The sequence below is a fragment of the Anarhichas minor genome, unplaced genomic scaffold (genome assembly GCF_050575085.1).
Source record: "Anarhichas minor isolate MPS153535 unplaced genomic scaffold, ASM5057508v1 ptg000017l, whole genome shotgun sequence".
In the NCBI taxonomy this organism is placed as follows: Eukaryota; Metazoa; Chordata; class Actinopteri; order Perciformes; family Anarhichadidae; genus Anarhichas; species Anarhichas minor.
This window is the reverse complement of record NW_027466463.1, coordinates 5,061,651-5,085,458: the sequence shown is the minus strand read 5'-3', so window position 1 is coordinate 5,085,458 and position 23,808 is coordinate 5,061,651. Positions and strand designations below refer to the sequence as shown.

At 42.8% G+C, this 23,808-nt stretch overlaps 1 protein-coding gene across 1 annotated transcript in view; it reads right to left on the bottom strand.

Annotated features, from left to right (window-relative positions):
• Positions 1–23,808, bottom strand: part of myo15b (myosin XVB) — a 55,622-nt gene that overhangs the window by 6,008 nt on the left and 25,806 nt on the right. The window contains exons 28-59 of the mRNA XM_076092749.1: positions 19,736–19,831; positions 19,410–19,645; positions 18,949–19,118; positions 18,763–18,835; positions 18,093–18,275; positions 17,879–17,988; positions 15,970–16,037; positions 15,702–15,774; positions 15,485–15,517; positions 15,266–15,337; positions 13,989–14,086; positions 13,584–13,829; positions 12,014–12,092; positions 11,616–11,729; positions 11,247–11,415; positions 9,613–9,703; positions 9,432–9,452; positions 9,179–9,383; positions 8,910–9,016; positions 8,298–8,357; positions 8,129–8,204; positions 6,055–6,173; positions 4,837–4,952; positions 3,733–3,874; positions 3,499–3,610; positions 3,071–3,389; positions 2,916–2,979; positions 2,129–2,201; positions 1,958–2,034; positions 1,750–1,826; positions 302–432; positions 48–142 (exon numbers count right to left, since the gene is read on the bottom strand). Coding sequence (XP_075948864.1) covers positions 48–142; positions 302–432; positions 1,750–1,826; positions 1,958–2,034; positions 2,129–2,201; positions 2,916–2,979; positions 3,071–3,389; positions 3,499–3,610; positions 3,733–3,874; positions 4,837–4,952; positions 6,055–6,173; positions 8,129–8,204; positions 8,298–8,357; positions 8,910–9,016; positions 9,179–9,383; positions 9,432–9,452; positions 9,613–9,703; positions 11,247–11,415; positions 11,616–11,729; positions 12,014–12,092; positions 13,584–13,829; positions 13,989–14,086; positions 15,266–15,337; positions 15,485–15,517; positions 15,702–15,774; positions 15,970–16,037; positions 17,879–17,988; positions 18,093–18,275; positions 18,763–18,835; positions 18,949–19,118; positions 19,410–19,645; positions 19,736–19,831 — 3,705 coding nt within the window. The remainder of the gene's footprint in view (positions 1–47; positions 143–301; positions 433–1,749; positions 1,827–1,957; positions 2,035–2,128; positions 2,202–2,915; positions 2,980–3,070; positions 3,390–3,498; positions 3,611–3,732; positions 3,875–4,836; positions 4,953–6,054; positions 6,174–8,128; positions 8,205–8,297; positions 8,358–8,909; positions 9,017–9,178; positions 9,384–9,431; positions 9,453–9,612; positions 9,704–11,246; positions 11,416–11,615; positions 11,730–12,013; positions 12,093–13,583; positions 13,830–13,988; positions 14,087–15,265; positions 15,338–15,484; positions 15,518–15,701; positions 15,775–15,969; positions 16,038–17,878; positions 17,989–18,092; positions 18,276–18,762; positions 18,836–18,948; positions 19,119–19,409; positions 19,646–19,735; positions 19,832–23,808) is intronic.

The window sequence follows — 23,808 nt, the reverse complement described above, 5'->3', positions numbered from 1 at the left end:
AAATGAACGTAACAGTTGAAATACACCGTGAGTGTGGGATAACTTGCCAGAATGGCCTCCATCTCAGCGTGTGAGGAGATGTTACGGCGGCCGCCAAATCTGAGAGATCGCTGGATGTTATCCTGACACACGCTCGCCAGCTCTGAGGATACATATGTGTTTGTTATAAACTGTGTGTGGACTAAACGAGACATTATATACATCTGAATACGTACCCGGCATTGTTTTAACACTACAATGACTTGTAAAGATAAGCATTTTTTTGTGGTATTGTGTATGTCATTTTGTGTGTTTCTTCTACCTTGGTATGGGTGCTCGTAGTCCAGAGAGATGTCGTGTAGGTGACGTGTGACGTACGGCTGCAGAGTACCAGAGCAGGGGAAGAACCCGCTCATCAGGTTGAGCAGCCGCCAGCCGAGGGTGCAGATGGACCTGTGAAGATGACACAAATAGGGCAAATACAATTTTAGCATTTTAATCATCCTTAAAATGCTAAATTACAGTAGGAAAACAACTCTGGAAAAAGTGGCCAAATTTTCTGCAACAGTGTAGCCAAGTTCTGTTATGCATGTTAAAGAAAAGTTCTGTAGGAGTGCCTTGGTATGCTATATAACGACAACATCTAGAGTTTAATTCTGACCTTGGGACCATTGTTGCATATCACACCCCTCTCTCATACCCTCACCCACTCTCTCTTTTTACATTTAAGTATTTCCTGCTAATACCTAGTAATAACCATGGACTGTATATAAGAAGTGGACATAGTCACGGTGATGTCACCCATTGGTTTGTGGACTACGGTTTTTAAAGTTTGGCATTTTGACCGTTGCCATCTTAGTTTTTGCCGGTCTCCATCTTGGTTTTGCAACCAGAAGTGACACAAGAGGATGAAACTCTGAACAACAACCAGACGCTGAATACGACATTTTTTAAGGCAACCAAAATGTTACAATTTACTTTCATGAACTTTAATTAAACTCACTGTGAAAGTTGTAAAGTTCTAAGACAGAAAACAACGACAACTCCCAGACCGGAAAACAGCATGGTATACCTGTCGATCACAAGTTAGCCAGGTCCTAAAGCATACCCTGCTTTATGTTCTGTTTTACTCTAAATGGACCATAATTTACTAAATGAACATCATGCTGGATTGAAGAAGACTTGAAACTGGAGATTGAGACCATAAACTCATGTTTACAATGTTTACTGAGGTAATAAATCAAGTGAGAAGTAGAGTCATTTTCTCATAAGGAGAAGTCGCCCCCAGTTGAGAGAATGAAGGTTTCAGACACTTCTGCATTGGGTTTACTTTTCAGACTCTAATAACTAGGGATGCACCGATCCGACTTTTTCAGTCTGGATACTGAAAGCGATACTTGGGCTTTGAGTATCGGCCAATATCGAGTACCATTCCGATATTAGTGTTTATGAATAAGCTGTGTGCTTCCCTGTGTGTAAGTGACCGGGATCATTCTTTTATGTGTCAGGCTTCACTTAAACATTGTAAAACACTGTAAAAATGTCACAAATATATACATAGATATAAATTTACCGAATTGTTATTTATCATTAAGATAATTAATTGTGAACCAGCAACTTGGTAATCTTTAAAGTATACAGAAAATACAATTGAAGTGTAAACCTTTTTAATGCAGCAACAAAGTGGTCGGTTAAGATATTGGTATGGGTGCACCCCTCGTAAAAGTATGAATTGAGAATGTAACAAAACACTTAATAAAGGTGACTCACTTAGTTGGGTTGTTGGTGGTTTGCTTGATGACCTGGCAGTATATCTCATCTCTCATCAGCTCCCTTTCCTTCCCTAACTGAACAGAAGAGAGAAACTCACATTTAAATTCCATAGAAGTCTATTTGAGGTCCATCAAACTCACACAGAGACTCAAAAGCGCTACATGAATGCAGCCCATTCGATTACACTGCTTGAAAGAGCACTGACCAGTAAAATGTGGCTCAAGCAGTCTGTCTGGGTGTTACTCTTCGTCATTGGCATGTCACCCATGAACTGCATCAGGTCTGGAGGGACAGATAGAAGGGAGAAGGAGTGATGGAGGAACAGAGTAACTGTGGTCGCAGTGTGTATCAGTATGGCTCGCGTGGATGCACTCACTCATGAAGCACTGGACAGACAACTCATTGATTTCAGGATCATTGTAGAGAATGAGGGACTCCTGTATGGGAACCTGGATGAACGAAACCCAATGCAGTTAGTAGAGTTGGCAGCTGATTTCAGCTTAATCATTAAATCAAATTTTTTCAATAAAATGCACTGTTATTCCTATTTGTCCACTGGGGGTTGCACTGTCCTAATAATAGCGGACCCTATACCGCAATGCTATTATAGATCCCACATGCTTACGTACAGTCTATATATATGAAATAAGTTTGACACCCGTGCACAATTCATTACTTGCCTGCGGTCAAACCGAAGGCAGGCAAAGACAGCAGAGCATTTAGAAGCTGAAGAGCGAAATATTAGCTTCAGAAGTTAGCGGTTTTCCAAAATCAGAGATAAAATAAGATGAAATATTGAACTTGTGCTAATGTTGGCTACTATTTGCTAATATGTTTTCCACATCAACTGTATATGTTTCACTGCCCCCAAGTGGCCGAAAATGAGTTCAACAAAATCTTGTGAATAACATTATGAAAAGCCTTGGACACATCTACAAACAGTGCAGTGGCAGCAGTTATTGTACTATAAGAAGGTCCAACGTCCGACTGCTGTGGTTGAAAGACATTATTTCCTTCACCAGTGATTCCAGGATTTTAGACGAGACAGCTTATATATATATAGGCATATTGTGCACGGATACAGATGTGTCCGTGTACAATAACTGTGGTATGAGCAAGTACAAACCATGAGATATGATGTTAAAGGGATTGTACAGTCTTACTTCTGTGTGTTGAACCGCCTCTGCAAAATTCCTTCCACTTGCTGGCAGACCTGTAGTCCCCACTCTTTAATGAACAAATAATAGTAGCACAAAATTAGCCACGACACGTCATGAACCCAAACCATCCGAACATAGTCATCAGCCTTCTATCATACCGGAAATACTTCATGGCAAAGTCAGCCATGCCCGAGAGGATCTCCAGCTCATGGAATGAGCCTTGGATTGAGCTCTGGAAGGATCTCCGGACCGAAACCTCTTTACCGAGCAGTTCTGAATCAACGCTGCCCATCCGTCTGCTGATAGGACCTGGAGACTGGCCCTTGGGGGGACCGGCAGGTGTAGCACCCCTCATGCTTTTCCTCCTGTCATCTCTTCGGTCAAGGTGCAGAGAGTGGTAGTCCGGGGCCGCGGATGGCTGGGTGAGGTCATCCGGGAAAAGACCAGAGCGCCCTCCCATGGTGCCAAAACGCCAGCCTGGTGGAAACACACACAAAGATGTTTTTTGATGAGAAGGAGATTACGATATGCATTAAACAATGACCATAATAGGCATATCTGAACTTAAAAACTATTGTGATCTCACCTGTCTGGAGTCCTTCCATTGGCAGCAGTTTGATGATGTCACCCTTGCTGAAGCTAAGCAGACTCTTGTCATCTGTTACAAAACTCCTTAGGGCAACCACATGGCCTGAGTCCTAGAGGGCAGAGAGAAAGATGTTCAGGAGGGTAATATGTGGGTCACATGGCCAAAAGACGCCCCAAAGAATCAAAATGAAAGATAATGATGAATGATTATGATTTAAGACTAAAGGAGTACCTTGATGAGCTCCTGGAGGAAGAACCGGATCATGGCAGTGATCTGAGGAGCTCTGGATGACTGCATCACCAACTTTTCACTTGACAGCTCCAGTTCCACTCTGTCTGCCCCCTGGAGGTCAACTGACAGCAACTCTGAAAACCTATATTCATGCAGACCTGAGTTAACATTCTTTTTCTCATTTTATTTAGTGAGGTTTTCAAATGAAGCTTTAAAAGTCTGTCGGCAAATTTTATGACATCATCATCCTAATAAATGTTAATGTTTGTATACAACTGTAATTCATGGTGCTGTTAGATTGCTGCTGGACTGCCCCGTTAATATAGTTGTGTGTCTTCCTTTGAGTGCGGCAAGCAGGAGAGCAAACAGTTTTTTGACTGCAATGAAAATGGCTAAACACCAAGAACTCCTGTCTGTTTCTCCAAACTCCATCTACTGTAGGTTGACTGTCGGTAACATACAACCACACTTCAAATAATCCAAAGCATCCCTTTAAGATGCCAGGGAATCTTTAGCACACCTGACTCAAGAAATTGCCCTTTTTCACAACCCATCAGTGTGCACTCTGGAAAGGGTATTAAGACGGCGGTTCTCCCATTATAAACGCAGACCCTTTGTGGGTTCACAGGCAAAAACTATTATGTTTTTCTCTAACCTCCTAAATTACAATTAGAAGCCTTACTACCTTGTTAGAAAATAAGCAAGATGAATTAGAGAGAAGGAGCAGGAGAGGGAGGGAGAGAGAGAGAGGCTACCAGAAAAGCAAAATTAAACTGAAAACAACTTTCTTTACTTTTACTTTACTTTAACTCCTGTATTTAATTGTGGCTACTTACTAAATGGAAAAAATATATAAAGATGCACTTCCTGGCTAGCTGCCTCTGGGACTGAAGCTGCACAGCTGCAACACCAAGTGTGAGGCCCCTCTGAGGGCCAGGTAAGTAAAGAGCTCGCCAGTCAGAGGATGTCTTTCAATCGTATTTAAGACGGGCCGAATATTTAGCATTACACAGAAATAAAAACTAACAACTTCCTGTCTTTGACATAAGACTCACATTTTATGTGATGAAACTGAGAAGGTGTGTATGCGGGCTTCACGTTTACCTGTAGCTTATGAGCAGACGGAGGTGTTTGGGGTTGATGCCTGATGCTCTGACCATCTTCAGTAGACGAATGCCCCGATGAGACACGCCCAAAACCTGAGCATCCCCACTGTCCGACTTCAACAGATACAAAGAGAAGATGCTTGTCAATACCTGCAAGTGGTTAGTGGTCTGGCAACAACTAATGCTTGAAACGAGACAGCCTGTATACCCCCTAAATATATTGTATATGTCACAATAAAACAAGTTTGACCCAGGGGGCAACCTCTGGTTATGCCGAGTGAAGCCAATGCTTAAGTGTCTTAAAACTTGCATTCTCTCTACGACCAGCAGGAGGCGACTCCTCCGGTTGCAAAAAGAAGTCTGGTTGTATAGAAGTCTATGAGAAAATTACTCTACTTCTCACTTGATTTTTTTATTACCTCAGTAAACATTGTAAACATGAGTTTATGGTCTCAAATCTGTAGTTTCAAGTCTTCTTCAATACAGCATGATGTTCATTTAGTAAATTATGGTCCATTTAGAGTCAAATAGACCATAAAGCAGGGTACGCTTTAGGGCGGGCTTACTGTGATTGATAGGTCACTGCCGCTATACGAAGTCTCTATGTCTCTTCTCCGCATTCCAACATGGCGATGGCAAAATCATCGAAATCAAGGCTTCATAACGGTAGTCCACAAACCAATAGGTGACGTCACGATGACGAAGCCATGGATTCAGTAGATTGCCGGAAGAACCAGGTAATTTTTTCGCCACTGAGAAACCTTCAGAAGGAAATGATCGGGGCGCCTGATGTATATTTCTCTATATACATCCGTGACAGGCTGAAGATGTCTCTTATTATTTTGTAACGTATCATCAAGTTAGTGAGACGAGTCAAATCGCACGTGAAAAACATCATCGTAAATGCTAAAAAAAAAGCTGTCTTTCTCCGCCATTGATTGATTGTTTTCCTCTACTGAACCTTTGCGCATTATAACCCTTGCGCATTATATCCAATTTTCACATTTTGTTCACATCTTAATTGATTAATTTCTGTTTTTTATCACTTATTGTTTTCAACTGTTGTTCTAATGCCTTTCTTTTCCTGCGTAAAGCACTTTGAATTGCCTCTGTGTTTGACATGTCCTATACAAAAATAAATCAGGTGCCTGGCCTTGCATTGTCGTAGAACAAAAAGACACTCCACATTATCTCCAACTCTTTTTGTTATGATCACCTTCACAGGGAACAGACGGATGAAGTAGTTTTCCCAGTTGTCTCGAGCAGCAATGACAATCCTCTTCTTCATGCCGTCATTCTGGATGGTGCTTATAGTCATTCCCACACTGAAATTTGCTAGAGATTAAATGAGGGAAGAAAAATTGGATAACGGTCAGCAAACTACTGGAAGAACAAAATAGAAATGACATAGTTTATATTCAGTGAGTAATCATTCCAACCATATATAAAGATTAGTGCTGGGCAAGTTAACGCGTTAATTTCGCGTTAACGCATTCATTAATTAACGCCGACAATTATTTTATCGCGCGTTAACGCATTTTTAAAATTTATTATAATTTCTTTTTTTTTATTTTTATTGAAAGACAAGAGACCATACATATACATAACAACAAGAGGATGACAAGAACAGTGGGATAAAAGCCAGCAAACATCCTATAGTCAGTTGTGTGTGCGTGTGTGTGTGTGTGTGTGTGTGTGTGTGTGTGTGTGTGTGTGTGTGTGTGTGTGTGTGTGAGAACTTGTGTGTGTATGTCCTTGAGCCTTTTGAGATGAAAAAAAAATAAAAAATAATTCAAAAACAACAACAACAAAAAAAACAGGGAAGTATTTTTAATTTATTATTATTGTAACAGACTGTCTCATGTTTATCGTTTTGTATTGGAGATATGATGTCCCTTCAGGGTTGCCGTAGAGAAAAGGCGACTTCCGCTTCTGGTCGAGGGGGGCAGAAATAAAGAGAGAAGCTGCACCAGCTGTTGCTCTCCCTGGAGACTACTGGACATCGCTGCTGTAAAGTCAGCAGACACTCAGATCTCCGTGGTCAACTCAGCAGACACTTACATTAATTCACGGTAAACGCATTTAAACGGCACAGATCGGGAGCGAGCGAAGGACTTTGAAAGTTAGCGGAAACATTAACGTGAGACAACATCCGGTTTCTTCAGACGAACATCCGGTTTTCAGAATAAGATGCCAACAAAGTATGAATTATATTCACATTAAGTATAAAACATGCTACCTGCATCTCGTGAACCAAACGTTATTGCACTTTTGTTCATATAGCAGTAGTTTTAAAATAAAAGTGCGCAATACACTACTTTTGAATTCATTATTGAACTTTGCCATAACAATGCGATTAATCGCGATTAATCGCAAAAAATCCATGCGATTAATCGCGATTAAATATTTTAATCGTTGCCCAGCACTAATAAAGATAGATAAAATGACAGCTGCTCGAAAGTGAAGTGAAGCCACAACATCTTCCATGTTAGCGGATGAGACATGGGCCAAACTAATGGTTTTAGTCATTGTAGGTAGTTCTTGTCACACTGATGTATGTTGAAGTGTTCTTTTTATGATTTGTTTGGTTTTAATTAGTTAATTGATGCTATAAGCAGGACGTCGTGATTGACAGCTGCTCTGAGTGAAGTAGCCGGAGAGCTGGAGGCTCGGGAATTCTACGTAGAGTAGGGACGTGGTGAGGAGTTATGGTGTCCATAACCCTCAATGTTTGTTTCAAAGATCTTCACATGCAGTCTGTGGTTTGTACCGCATCTGACCTTGTCGCTATAGCTTAACAAAATCTCCACTGACAATCAGCGCTGTAGGACAGGTTTGTGTGTTCATATCAAACATGAAGGTGTGTTTCAGAAACTTAAATTACGAGTCTGTGTGATAAAACATCAATGATCTGATCATAACTGTATTTATAGAAACATTAGAATTAGTTGTGTCATTCTTGCCAAACAGCTACCGTGGTGCTAACGCAGCAGCTAGGCGGCTGTTACGCTAACAAGATGCGGCCGTGCTTGTTCTGTGATTGGTTCGGGCGCAATTGCTCAGACTCTGGCCCCAAATGACGTTGAAATCTTAAGATGGCAGCTCCCGTATCCGAGATATTTTGGCATCACTTTTGTACAGCGGGAAGAAGTGGAGACCCATCGTCCATCTATATACAGTATATATACAGTCTACCACTTGTGAATGACTTTAGCTTGTAACAAAAACATTGGTCAACATTGTCACAACTGTGGCATCCAGCATTAGGATGATCCGTCAAACACTCTCACCCAGCAGGTCCTTCATCTTCCTCCTCTCCTCTCTGCTGATCCTCACACAGCTGTCAGAGTAGGTGTCCCTCATGATCTAAAACACATCACACAATGACAATGGGAGGAGATTGATGTCTACTGAATACATGTATTATATATATATAAATAAATAAATAAATATACTAACCTGTTCACACAACAGATTGAGGATGTAGGGCCGGTTGAACTTCTCTCTGGGGTAAAACACCTGCACACAAACAAAAAGATTCATAGATCCCATCCCCTGTACAGTGAGAGGCATTATTGATGAGTCTAACGCACTTGTGTCGGTCTGAACACATCTGTATTTCCTTTATTGTTAATACCAGCTGCGACAGCTTGTTTCATGTCAAAAATGTGGTGCTGGAGACACCTACTGTATCAGGGACTACCACAGTAGAGGTTTAGAGTACTTTGCCAGGTGTGGTGTAAATGCGACAATGGCATAATCACACATCCAGCAGACATACACACAACATAAGCATTTATTTGGCTCTTCCAAAAGCTCTGTTTTGGTCTCCACCAGCCTCCTGAGAAAATAGCTTAAGCTGCTAAATAAAAACTGCGTAGAGCTGAGGGGAACTGCAGAGCTGGTGATAATTCTCTGTGGGTTGCTCACTATGAGGGACACCTTTCACATTACATAGTCATTTGATCCATTGTTAATGTAAAAACGTTGATTAGTGCAGCTTTGAGGGAATTACTGGTCTCCTGATAAATGTTGTGTGCGTGTGTGTGTGTGTGTGTGTATGTGTCTTACTTCTTTTCGAAGGAACAGTTTTCCTGGCATGTTGGAGTAAGAGAAGTAAACCCCAGCAGAGAAGCGGTGGAGCTGGGAGCGAATCCCTTCCTCATCTGGCATCACATCTGCAGTTAATAAACAGCAGATGGAGGGCACTGACTGACATGAACTCCCTTACATTCGATAACATTGGGTTGAATGGTAGTTTGCAGTGACTAGCGGCCAAAATACGTCACATGACTGCGTAAAACACGATGTCTGGAGAACACGGTGAGAGCGGCACTAACTGAGAGACGGGGCCGCCATGGGCGGCGGGTCGGGGATGCTCTGAAGGATGGGTGCTGGGCACGGGGGAGGCTGCGGGGAGTCGGGGGGAGTGGGCGAAGAGTGTTTGGAGCGCTGCGAGCCGAACACGTCCTCCAGGGAGCGCTGTTTCTGCCTCATGTTGCTGGAGATGACGCGGGGCCCCCTGGTGGAGGGAGGAGAGGAGGCCTGTGGGGACGGGGTCCTGGGAGGAGGTGGCTCCCACTTACACTCGACTGGCGGAGGGACCCACTGTTTCTGCGAGCATCAAGAAGGTGTGAGCATGTAGCACACGGTATGTTCTAGACAGAGATACTCAACAGAATAATGAAGCTAACAATAAAATAACTTAATTTCTTGAGAAATTCAGATGCATTTTCTTTGTTTTTGTAGTTGCGGTTCAACTCTCCACACTGACCTTCGGTTGTGGCACTGGTGCTTTGTCTTTGAGTTTGGCCAGAGCTTCCTCTTTGGGGTCATTCTTCTTTAAAAAATGCCGTACAGGAGGTCTGTGAAGAGGATGAAAAACAGCACATAGGTATTATTTCTAGACTGTTTCTAAATGGTACATAGACTGTACTTGTATAGTGCTTTTCTAGTCTTCCAAACCACTCACTCAAAGCGCTTTAACACTACATGTCATCATTCACCCATTCACACCCATCAGGACTACCTAATCATTCATACACCGCAGGAACAGCCTGCGGGAGCAATTTGGGTTTAAGTATCTTGTCCAAAGACACATCGACGTGGACTAGCGGAGCCGATCCTCTGATTGAAGGACGACTCTGCTCTATCACTGAGCCACAGTCGCCTATTTTCTGGATTATTTCTAGAATTTCAAGGACTCCTGTTAGTGTCTGGTCCAGTGGTGTGAGAGGAGAACATATTTGCAAGTGATGTAGATGAACAGCTGATCCATCAGCTGATTGGGCTGGCTTGAGATCAGCTGCTATCAGCTGACATTGCTGGGATGTGAGCTGGGCTCCAATCAGTGGCCTGCCAGAACTAAGGCCAGGCTCAGTATTTAAAACATCTCTTTCAGCTTTGAATGCTGGGATTTCTGAGGCTGCTTCAATAAACACTTTTTCCTAATTCCTCCCTCATTTGCGAGAAGGCAAGCTTTTCTATTGATTGACATCGGGGGATTTTCTGAAGAAATGTGTTAGTTGATTGAATCTCTTTAAGCAGTATGATCAATTTCTGCAAGGTGAGCTCATTGAAAATGTTGCAAACATTATTCAGACATTTAACTTTCATGTCATTTATTTTACCTTTGAAAGTATAGCTAAAACATTCAATACTTATTTTCAATTTCATGAATTGAGAGCGTGATTTCACTTCATGCTGGCTGCACAATAACGCAACGACAATGTTCAAAAGGTGACGTGGTGCCCTTCCGATGTTTCTACAACCGCAAAATTATATTGACTCCCATTTAACACTGTAATTCATTCAGGGAGAAAAGGTGTCTAAGCCATAGACTGTAGATAAGAAGTGGACGTCACCCATTGGTTTGTGGACTGCCGTTGTGAAGCCTTGAGTTCGGCAATTTCGACGTCACCATCTTGGCTTTTTTTAATTCAATGAACGGAAGTTACCATATTTGGAATGCGAAGGAGTGACGTAGAGATGCCGTATACGGCTCTGGTAGCAGCTGCGACCTGTCAATCACAGTAAGCCCGCCCTAAAGCATACTCCTCTTTATGGTCTATTTGAATCTAAATGGACCATAATTTACTAAATGAACATCATGCTGTATTGAAGAAGACTTGAAACGAGAGATTGACACCATAAACTCATGTTTACAATGTTTACTAATAAATCAAGAGAGAAGTAGAGTCATTTTCTCATAGACTTCTATACAACCAGAGGAGTCGCCCCCTGCTGGTCAGTAGAGAGAATGCAAGTTTTAAGACACTTCCGTAGAACTTCACTCGACAGAACTGGAGGTTGCCGCCTGGTCCACGCAGAGTCCAGCAGGATATTAGATCAGATGAAAGTTTGAGTAGGTGTGTATGGACCTCATATAAGAGCAGCATTGAAACTGACCTGACAGGCTCAAAGGGTTTGGCTTCCGGTTGGGGTCGGCTGTTATACATTTTGATGATTTCCCGGATGTTGGAGGTGGGTTCGGGCTTGGACTTAGTGAGAGGAGCTGGGGTCGGTGCTGCTGGTAGGGGGTCCACAACTCTGGCAGGAGTGGTGTGGAGAGGCTTCACTGAGATGAGAGACAGAAAGTGAATACCAAGCTGCATGATAAAACAAACATTTTAGCTGCATGCTCCCTTTTTCTTTTTGGCCCTTTTTGAGAATTGAAATCTACAAAGTACACAATATAACAGCTCTCAGAAAGTAAAGTAACATTTCTAGATTACACTAAATATTATCTAGTGCATGGAACTTATTTCATCTTCTCACCAGCGGGCTTAGGTGGTGCTGGTGGGGGTGACAGACGTGGCGATGGCGGGGAGCGTTGCTGCTGTCTGGGTGGGCTGGAGGAGGCTGGACGAATATTTTGGGCTTTAGATCCACCTCGGGGCTGAAAGCCTGGAGGGCAGTGGAGGAGAGAGATAGTGAAGGAAATGCATGACTTAAATTAATTCTTATAAGCACAGTGATTTAAATTGGTTAACATTTTAACAGCAGTGAGCCATTACAAAGTTGTTTTCATCACATTCAAGCGAGATAGCTTGTAGCCCCAACCTCCCTGCATTTATGTTCTATACTAAGCTAGATATAGCAAAGTCAAAAGTGAATTAATCAGCAAGTATTGTCCATCAAGCAAACATCAAGTATTACTTGTCAGCTCCACTCACCAATCTTCCGGAAGTATTCCTTCTTCTCTCTGAAAGACTGCAGGTCATCAGGATCTGGTGAGTCCACTTCTCTTTCTGGCTGTAGGAGGAATAAACACGGACACACAACCGCATGAGGAGAAAACAGACCCGGTGATATTACATTACAGTCATTTGGCAGACGCTTTTATCCAAAGCGACTTACAATTCAGATTCTATCACACCGTAGCTACGGAGCAATTTTGGGGTTAAGTGTCTTGCTCAAGGACACATCGACATGAGACTAGCGGAGCCGGACCCGGGAATTGAACCGCCGATCCTCTGATTAAAGGCCGGCCCTGCTCTCGACTTAGCCACCGTCGCCCGATATCTGTAATATCTGTACTTTCACATTTTAGGGAATTAAAGGATAATGTTGCAGTATTCCATAGCTTTCTGCGTTGTCTACAAAGTTCACATGCAGAGTCGAAAACAGCAATGAATGTCTCTGCTAATAAGTGTTATCGCACTGGGTGACAAGGCTCCTTCGTTACCATGGACACACATACTGTAGGTTATTTCGTCTCAATCCCACAAACACCGGCCTGCCGCCACAAATACTCACTAGAACACCAAATGTGGATTAATCCGCCATTGAAAATAGTCCTCAACAAATGCACTATTTCCTCCTGTTTGAAATAATAACAATAATACTGACCGCCTCACCGTTATATGCCTCATTCAACAATTAAGGTCACATACATCCATGTCTGTCCAAAATGTCATCGCTTCATTATTTTATCCTATTAGACATTTGTGTGAAATTGTCAAAACTAGCATATTGATTATTGAGTAATGGCCAGGTGGACATTTGTATCAAATTTGAAGAACTCACGTCCAGACATTCCTGAGATATCTCGTTCACAAGAAAGAACGTACGTACTTACGGAAAGACAGGAAAACAATCGAAAACATAATGCCTGCGGCCACAGCTGTCACCGTGAAGTAAGCTTTAAGATTTATTTATTTTTTGTCAAGAAAAAGCATACAACTTGAGCACACATACCCACGGGGGGAAATGGGCCACTGGCAGAAGTGTCAGGTAAAACAGAAGAGATGAAATGATATGTGAGAGCACTACGCAAGAAGGCTGCCATCTTGAGTTGAAATCATTAACCCTACCAGCCTTCCACCAATTCGTCAGCAAATGACGTAACAATTCTGCATATATGCGACAAGTACTAGCCGATAAATAATGGGCCGTGCAACGGCCAATGGCTGTGATAGAGGTAATTTGGTATGTGGATGAGAGGGCACTTCAACGTTTCGGAAAAAGTCTTGTGCATACTTATTACTAGTTGGTTAAGCTCCAGGGTGTCAGCATTGTCATGCCACTCATAGCACTTTTACACTACATGTCATTCACCTATTCACACTCATTCATTCACCACAGGCCTTCGGAAAGCAATTTTGGGGTCAAAGCCCCTCAACATGGACTGGAGTAATTTAAGAAATAAAATAGCGAAAAATTCAGGTATAGTTGGATAAGGATGTGTAAAAAAAACAAGCAGCAATGGAGTACACTAAAAATACACTCTAATTTCAGCAATACCTCTGGCTCAGGCTGCTTGTAGCCGGAGGTGCGTTTAGGCGCAGGCGCTTTGGGCCGGGCAGGTGGGGGCGAGGGAGATGGAGGGGAGGGCGAGCGTGAGCGTTCCCAGGACCGCCGCTCGGACTGACGCTTCCACTGCTTCTCCTCCCACCGCTGCTGCTTTGTCTCCTGCTCCTTCTGCTTCCTCTGCTGCTCCTGCGTCTGCTGCTGGGACAGATTCATCGCCTGCAGGGTCATCTGCTGGGCCTACAGAGGAGGAGGAGGAGGAGGAGGAGAGAGGACAGGTAAGCAAGGAGCTGGAGGGGAGGTGGGAGAGGGAGTTAGGAAAGGTGTGGGTGGAGGGGCGAATACAAGATAATAAAAAAAAGGATCATCGTGTTAGAAGGAGTGTGTGCCTGTCCTCACCATGAGAAAGGCCTGCTGGTTGATGAGGGCCTGCTGCGATGCTGCCATCTGCATAGGGTCAGCAACAGGCGGGGCAGGCATGGGAGGCATCATCATGGCTGTGTAGGGATATACACAACAAACTGTTTTTCAGGCAGAAATCAGCTACATTTAAATCATTAACAAAGGAACTGACACAACATAACATTCAACACACACACATGCATATACTATGAGAGAAATTGTCGAGGGGATAATGTCCATATCCTTCTTCCAAATCATGTTTCTCCAAGGCGGCAACCTCCAGTTCTGCCGAGTGACCAGCAGGGGGCGACTCCTTTGGTTGCAAAAATAATTCAGATTGTATAGAAGTCTATGAGAAAATGACTCTACTTCTCTCTTGATTTATTACCTCAGTAAACATTGTAAACATGAGTTTATGGTCTCAATCTCTAGTTTCAAGTCTTCTTCAATACAGCATGATGTTCATTTAGTAAATTATGGTCCATTTAGAGTCAAATAGACCATAAAGAGGAGTATGTTTTAGAGCGGGCTTACTGTGATTGACCGGTCGCTGCCACTACCAGAGGCATGCCTCTCCAGAGACTGCAACAGATCACTTTCCAGTTTGGGCATATCAGATGAATATTTATTTCTCTTTTCTTTTTGTTTCGTTGATTTGGCTAGCTTTGGCTAGATTTGGCTAGTTATATGGCGTCTCTACGTCACTCCTCCGCATTCCAAATATGGTAACTTCTGTTTATTGGCTGCAAAAAAAACAACGCGCCGATGGCCTTAATCCAAGATGGCGCCGGCGAAATCGCCATACTCGAGGCTTCAAAACGACAGTCCACAAACAAATGGGTGACGTCATGATGACGACGTCCACTTCTTATACAGTATACAGTCTACGGTTTCTCCTTACCAATTATATATAAGCCTTTGTGTCCATAATATTTGTCTCTGCAAATTCCCGTATGGAGGGCGTAAGAAGCTGCTCCATTGCTCTTAAGTCCATATATATTTGAGCCAGTTCATTAAAAGGTGCAATGTGTTGAGGTGTTGACGTTATGTTAAAGACGTCTATGTATTGTGTAGCAGAGATATCTAATGAAATTAACATGCTAACCAGCTAGCCCCAGCCCCCCATGTCTTGTAACACGGCTTGTAGCTCGGGAGGCGATAGTGAGCCACTCCAGTCTGTCCTCAGTCCAACATGAGAGGACGATGTAGTAGAGCTGCCCCGAGGGTCCATGTACGTTTTGTTTATTGAATTAAGTTCAAAGTTGGAGGATTACCTGGCATGGTTGGCATGGTTGGCATCATGGGAGTTACACCATAGCTGGGCATCGAAGGGTTAACCACTTGTCCTGAACAGAGGCAACACAGTGACGTAAAGATTAAAAAACAGAAAGACAGACACTTTCTTCTGCCACTTAATGTGGAAAGGATTCAAGGCCTGAGGACATTTCTCCAACAGGACACAAAACGTATTACAAATGAACTTTCTCACTTACCCATAGTATAGCTTGGCATTGTCATGGGCATACCTGAAGAAAAAATGTATTAATTATAATTTCAATTTATAGAGACTGAGGTACTTGATTTCAAAATGGGAAATTCTGGCTAGCTAATGGCCGCTGCTTTGCACTGTGCTAATACGGTTGCTGCTGATAATGCCTTCCCGACCCACGGTGTTATTGCAAAGGGTATCGCGGCGCCCAGTTTGCCTACCAGTTCCATACATGGGTCCAATCCCTCCTCCTCCTCTCATCCTGCGGTTTAGCATGGCTACTCTTTCCATGTCCTACACACACAAACACACAAACAAACACACACACACACAAAGTAATGCAATACATCAGAGATACACAATCCACCAGGGACCAACAAACATGCACAATACACCATCAAAATATTCTCTAGGGACAGAAAAATGTAGCCTTTACAATAATTACAGATACAGTTTGAAAAATAAGATAAAACTGATGACATCACTGACCGGAGGTCCTTGGTCCAGTACAGGGTCAAACAAGTCATCAACGTAGGCATCCATCTGTCGACCTCGACCTATATTGAGTTGGAGTAGAGAGATGAGGTGATGATGAATAAATTAGTGTTGATGAGAATTGTATACTTTATACATACTTGTATACTTAAATTAACCTCTGATTCCTTGGGAGTTAGTCAAGAGCGAGCGAGTACACAGGTTTACAGCTTGTTGTATTACCCAAGTGGCAAAAATCAATTATTGCAGGTTTAAAAAGTTTTCATGACAATTGGAGAATTACGCCCATTTATTAGTTACTTCTGTTAGTCAATTTACAACAACCTGCACAGCTGTGTCTACCTCCCCTACACTTTTAAGATCCGTTTGAATTGCTGAACATGAGGTCTGGAACAAGGTTTCTTCTACAAAACTGGCCTCGGGATCAGATAATAATGCAGGGCCCAGTTAAAAACCCTTGTCACTTAGTGTAGCGGTGCATATTGCCAAACAAATTAGCAATGAATCAAATTACCACAAACTAGACACGGTGTTAGCCTGTGGCCTTTTGGGTCGCTCTGAGGGTCTAGGACCTCTGGGTAGCAGTTTTCTTTTTTGCCCAATTGGTAATCAAGCCTTGAGTTGGGACATGGCAAAGTCACTTGATTACATTTGTGCCCGAGTTCAAACAGTCTCAGTTACATGACCTCGAAAGGCCAGCCGGTATGAGCACAGTCACTTGGAACACAATCGAGTGAAAGTAAATCCGAAGTAACTGATAGACCGAGAGAACAGCTGTAGAATGATTGAGGTGAGAGTTTGGCAGATCAGAGGGCGTGTGTAGGAACAGATTGGCAGAAATGTCTGATTCATCATTTGCCATTGATGAAAACACCTGAGATGGTAGGAGAGCAACAGAGCCTATGGTGTTCAGTATGCTTCAATCAACTAGTTATCTAAACACCTCTGCTCTTCTCCCTGTACACCAACAGCTGCACCTCTAGTCACCAGTCCGTCAAGCTCTGGAGCTCTCGTATGACACCACCCTCAACGCTCTTAAGGCAGTGGAGATGATTGTGGATTTTTTGAAGAACACAGGCCAGCCCGCCCCTATGACCCTGTGTGACTCCCTGGTCGCCGCAGCGGAGTCCTTTCGATTCCTGGGCTCCATCATCACTCAGGACCTCAAGTGGGAGCTGAACAAGAAGGCGCAGCAGAGGATGTACCTCCTGCAACAGCTGAAGAAGTCCAACCTGCCAAAGACAATGATGGTGCACTTCTGCACTGCCATCATTGATCATTGCGTCCATCCTCACCTCCTCCATCGTGTTCATCGCCGCAGCCACTGCCAAGGACAATGGCAGACTGCAGCGTATCATTCGCTCTGCTGGGAGGGTGATTGGCCGCAACTTGCCATCCCTCCATGACTTTTACGCCTCCAGGAGCCTGAGGGCGGGCAAGATTGTCGCCGACCCCTCTCACCCTGAACACAAACTGTTTGAGTCCCTTCCCTCTGGCAGGAGGCTGAGGTCCATCAGAACCAAAACCTCATGCCACAAAAATAGTTTCTTCCCGTCCACAGTCGGGCTCATCAACAAGGCCCGGGAGCCTTACTGAATTTTACATCCCCAGGACAAGTGCATACGTTTACACATCCCTCCACAACTCCTCACTTTAAACAGACACTTAACACTTAAAGAACAGACTTATTTTAACGTACTCTTATATTGTTTGTTTATCATATTCTATTGTAAATTTTCATATCTTTATTTGTGTTTCTTTGTTTATTGTCATGCACGAAGTGCAAACAAACTTGCCAATAAACCGTTTCTGATTCTGACCAGAATGGCCATCGTCATACTCTGTTTGTTGATCCAATAATCATTTAACCAGAGGCATGCTGACATTAACATTTCACACCTACCTTCCTGTGGATAATCTCTTCCCCAGCGGCTTTCCTCGAAAGGAGGCAGCCCAGGAGCTTGCATGGGTGGCGCTGGTGGAATGAACTCGTCCAGATCTGTAGCCGGCATCCTGAGAGGAAAGAGAGGCACACGGGTGCTCATTGTGTTAGCAAATTCTTAAAACAAACTACGGATTTGGCCCCAAAGATTATGGCCACTTGTTCAGCGCTCTACCTGTCTCCCTGGCTGCTGAACAGGTAGTCAGAGTTTGTAGAGGAGGGAGTCCCTGGAGGTGGCAGCACTTCAGCTTCGGCTCCAGCCAGAAGATCCATGACAAAGTCCGAGCCAGCCAGATCTGACCAGCCTTCATCGGTCAGAAGAGACACCGACCAGCCTTGCACGGCCTCCGACACACCTCTATGACACACCAATGTACAGGCGAGAGATGAAAACTACCACATGGAGCAGGATTGACCAGGGAATTTGGACGTCAAGAAACATTAAAGGGAGACAATACAGGTGAATGGGGTAAACATTTTAACCAATAGATATCACCATGAAACTTCCCCCAGTTGATTTACTTACATCAAGACATTGATAGATAGATAGATATGTACTTTATTCATCCCCAGGGGGAAATATGTATGTTGTATATTGATAAGATATTTGTATTAGAAGTTTTTTGAAATGTTATGTTTAAATATGCAAATGAGGCATTATCTAATGGTAACTTTTGGTGAATTAAGGAGAAATCTACAGACGCGAATAGACAAAGTGGTAAAATAAACACCTAAACGTGTAACTTGGATGTTTTTCTTTCCATTACTCTGCATGAAAAGCGATGTATTGCGTGTAGTATCTCCCCAAGTTAATTAAGGTTAATAAACGGCATGTTTGGAAGTACCTGAAATTAAGGAGCCATGAGGCGAGCTGCTCTCCTGTGGTCCATGACTCCACCTCAGTTGTCAGCTTCTCATCTGAGACAAAAAAACAAAGGCTTGTTATGGGTTTGTAACAGCATATCATTTTACACTGGTGGCTTGGACAACGACAAAGTGTGTCCAGTTTCTAAAGAGTCAGCCAGTCTCACCGTTGAAGGTGTGTACGTCCAGCAGCATGGTGCCTCTCCTCTGGTTGGTGGTCCACTCAAGCTGGGTGGGGGGGTAGATGCGGGCAGCGGGAGTTGGGAGCTGCAGTGATGTCAGCAGTTTGTGTTGGCACAGCGAGCGGTACTCCCCTGGACCGTGGTCAGACACATACCTGCACAGGGAGCACTGTAGACTGAGTCATGTACAGAAGTCTTTTTCAAAGCGTTTTTCAGAAAGGGTAAATCCAAGCAAACTCTAGTGCTTTCTAGTTTTCAAGAAACAAACAAACATAATTCCGAAGATAAAATATGTAATCACGAAAAGAAAAATCAACACAATGGTTTTAAATCAATTCAATACAATCAATTCAATACTTTGATTCAATATGGTATGACTTTACACCATTCAGATTGATGTTAGCCTGGTAGGCTAATAGAAAGGCTAAGCAAAGCGTAGCACCTACTTGAGTAGGGGTTTGTCCAGTGTTGGTGAGGGGGTGAAGGCAGTGAGGCAGCAAGCCAGCAGCAGCCAGCCCCTCAGACTGTCCTGCTCCTCGTGCCGGCCCCACGTGTGATAAGCCAGCTGGGCGAGAATCTCGTCCCTCAAGGCTGGCCGGCTCTGACCCCTCTCCACTATGTAGTTACCCAGCATCTGCTCCTGCCAGCCGCTGAGGTCTGACTCACCCGTAAACCGCAAGATCTGAGGAAAACAAAGGGTCAAAAAATCATAAATGAAACCAATGAGAATAAAATGAATCTAATGGCATCTAATCTAATCACTCCCATATACCAGTTTGTAAATCTCCAGGGCAGTTCTGGCATCTTCAGGCTCCAGAGGGGTGAGGGATATCTGGAGGGGGTATCCCTGAGACTGGCTCCATGTATCCTGTAGGAGGATACAACATGTGGAGACTCAGACAGGAAATACAATCCGTCCTCTTCCATCCGTTTAGGTGTGAGTCTGTTGGATGTCTTTGTATGAGCATTACAGAGAATAATTAGCCTTTTAAAGTCATTTTAATCTAGGATTGAGTCTGATGTTCAAGTGTTGATCAGGCAGAAATATGTTGGGACAGGATGAATCTACATGTTTTCAATACAAATCATCCTTTTCTTGAAACAAGCACAGTTTTCCTTATGCTCGTGAGGTTTTCTATGTTTTCCTGCTTTGGTTCAAGTGACAGTATTGACACATGTTTACATTTTTAGATATGTAAGCATCTCATCCTTTTGTAAGAATTTGAATGAAGAATAAATCTCAACAAGTCTCCATATGAAACCCATTTAGGAAGTGGAAGTACATCATGGGAATAGAATGGTTCATTAACTTTCCAATATTAACAACATAAACAAACAACAAAGTCTGCTTTTAGATCAACACATACCACAATTTAAGAAGCAATTGTGCTCCACATTACCTACGTTTAAAAAAAAAACACTGACCTTTCAGACATAAAAACTCAATGATGATTTCCATTATACAGACAATACATTTATACATTTTAACAAATGGGAAAATTGGCAACTAGCTGGTGAACATAGAGCATTTAGCAGCTTAAGAACCACATTTCTTCTCAGGAGTTGGTGGAGATCAAACCTGAGCTAAAAGGAGAGTGAATATCTGAATGACATTCATCAGGTGGACACAATCTCCAAATGACTGGTAAGGAATGCTCTGTGTCTGCTGGATGTGTAGACAGGCAACTGTTTGCTAACATGTTTGCCATAATAACTGATGGAGTTGACAAAATGTGTAAGACTATGTCAGTGTTGTGTTTAAAGCTTGTAGTGCTGCCCTTAAAGGGGACATATCATGCACATTTCTAGGTTCATAGACTTGTATTTTGGATTTCTACTCGAACATCTTTACATGCTTCAATGTTCAAATAAACACTTTACTTTTCTCATACTGTCTGTCTGAATATACTTTTATTCAACCTCTGTCTGAAACGCTCCGTTTTAGCGCTTGTTTCTTTAAGCCCCCCCACCGCCCAGTCTGCTCTGATTGGCTTGCTGTAGTTTAATGGGCTTACATGTGACTTAAGAAGAGGAGGCATATCTGGATGGCTTGTTGAATCACATGTTTTCTGATCTAGACAGCTCACAAAAAAACTGACTGGGTTGTGTCATTTCAGTTTCTATGTTGCTAGTATGTGTAACAGTTCGTTGTTGATCCGTACGGATCCCCCCTTGAGGTTCTGCAGGCATGTGAAATGCAGAATAAATTACACAGTTTAACGTTAACCATCACAGTGTGAAATAAAGTTTTAACGACGATCGTTATCCGCCAATATTCAGTCAAATATGTGATCAGGACATCATTTATGCTTTTCTAGTCACCGATCTCTGATAATGTTACACTGTAAACAACCAATCAGTGTTTAAATTGACAGGAAGAGAACGTAGGTTCCGTTCAGTTACATTATGTTACATGATGTGTTCACATGTAATCTCGTAAAAAGTAGTGTTGGTGAGAAACTTAAATAAATCCATTTATTTGAAGATGTTTTCACAGCAACATAAATATGTATGAGAGAGAAATTATGAGCTGTTTACACTAGCTCTAAACAGCTTATAACACATCATTAAAACTACAAATGACAAGATTTGTTTTAATCCATAAAATACTATATTTCACTTCCTTATCATTTGAATTGTGTGGTTTTATGAGGGGGAAAAAACACTATAGGGGTCTATGACAAAGTAAAAGGATAACATTGAGAATTTTTTTTTTGACACTGACTTCAGAGTGGTTGAAATGATTTTTGGGACGATGGCAAACAAATAGTCTGGATCCTTGTCGACCAGCTGCTATTGTGACACCCACCAATGTGCTTTCACATGTGAATTGGTGTGTTTTGGGTTATGTAAAGCCAATATAGTTTAGAGTGAGCATTGTATATGGTAGAAATATAATCATTTGATAAAGGACTGACGTGCTTTCACTGTGTATGGAGTGTGCAATCCACCCTGTGGCCAGCATGGTGCTTTTTGCTTTGATTTGGGCAGGCGTTACGACAGTAGAGTTAGACTACAACGGCGCGATGCTGTTTCCTCATTCTGACGAGCAGGCGAGATGAACAGACGTGAAATTGCCCTGTGTCATTTGTGTGTCCTGTTTACAGAAACTTATCATCTGGCTATTTGGTACCAATCCTGGTACCTGTAACACTATCATCAAACAACAGTATGGGTCATCAATGATCGTCAATTAGTGTCGGCAGCAAAAAACGTGATCAGGAATCCCTTTTGTGCTGATCCGATCTGTGATCTGATCCGTGATACGATTCGAACCGTGAGTTTTATGATCTGTTGCACTACTCGTTGCTAGGCAGTCCAGATACCCAAATGTACGTTCACAAGCACTGGGGAAGTTAGTTTTTCACGATATGTCCTCTCTAAGTAGCCAAACAATTGATACCAGTTTAAAAAGCAGCCACATGATCATTGAACCCTTTTACTAAGTTGTTTTCATCAGCCGGCCTCTTTTGTAGTTATTTTTTAGGAAACGAAAAATGCATTGTCTCATTTATGAAATGCAGTGGTGGGCCGTCAGGGCCTGCAAGGCCTTCTCTGCTGGCCTAAACAGAATCACAAAGTTATAGCTATTTTATAATTTTATATTTTTTCTGAAATACACTACATGTATTGTAATTTATAAAAATATTCTTCCCATTAGCTTATTTTCTCATTGCACAGCTACTGTCTTCCTCAGTTGCTCTGCTTCCAGTGCAGCTTGTTTTAAGTAGAGCTTTTATCCAATCAGATTTCACCTCTGTGTCTCTAGGTAAGAAGAGACCCGAGGCCTGCAGACTCACAAGTGAATCCCTTTGCAGTTTAAGTGAATGGGGACGATATTGTTGATTGTCACCAATTAGATCTTTAGTTTGACATGTTGGGCATATTCTTTGACGTGCCAGAGCCTGCTAGCTGGACTACAACTACGTCAGCATTACGTGCAGCTCAGTTTCCATGTGCAGCTCTGCAGTGAGGTGCAGCGTGTGCTGTGATTGGTCAGTGGGCGAGCACGTGACTATCGTGAAACGAAACTTAACAGCAGAGGCTTAGTCGGAGTAGTGAGAGTTCAAATTGAAAGATATGGAAGAAATTATGACTTTTTTGCATTTTGCTTGGTGTAGATTTTCTTTTCTTTACCTAGCTTTGTTTTTTAACACTCAATGGCTGAAGGAGGAGAAACAGATTTGTGAGTTGGGATTTAACCGTGGGATGAAACTCTTTGTCAACAAAGAAAGGAGGATGGAGTTTGTCTTTAAGTGAACAGCATTTGGTAAGTGAACTGTGTTTGTTTTTTTTACATCTAATATCTGAATGGCCCGTGCCCTCGAGTGTGTAGCAGAATGTGTGTTGCTGCTGTTGTTTTCCCGTTAAGCTAGTTAGCGTAGCCTCCCAGAACACTTGTGGAGCTTTTTTGTTGTGGTTTTTTTTGTTCCGGGTCAGAGGTCACACAGACCATTGTCTCCGACATGAGCGCAGAAAACATTATATTTCCCACAATTTAAGCTTCTGCATTTTCCAAATGCACTAGTATTATTCAAACGTATTGTTCGGTTTGTAAGCCTCGTACCGAACGGTTTAATACGAATACGTGATGTTACAGCCCTAGAAACGAATAATAACCGTAGCTGTGGCGCCATCATGAGGTTATAAGGTGGTATTTCAGCTGCAGGACAGCAGTGAAGGCCCAGGTGTAAAATACACGGCCCGGCACTGATGAAATGCTATATGCCTACTATCATTCATCATCGTTTGTGCTTACATACTAGCATGAGACTTCAGAGCCGCGGATCGACCGGGGACTCATTCATGCTGTTGGCCTCTGTGTTCTGATCACAAAACAAGACA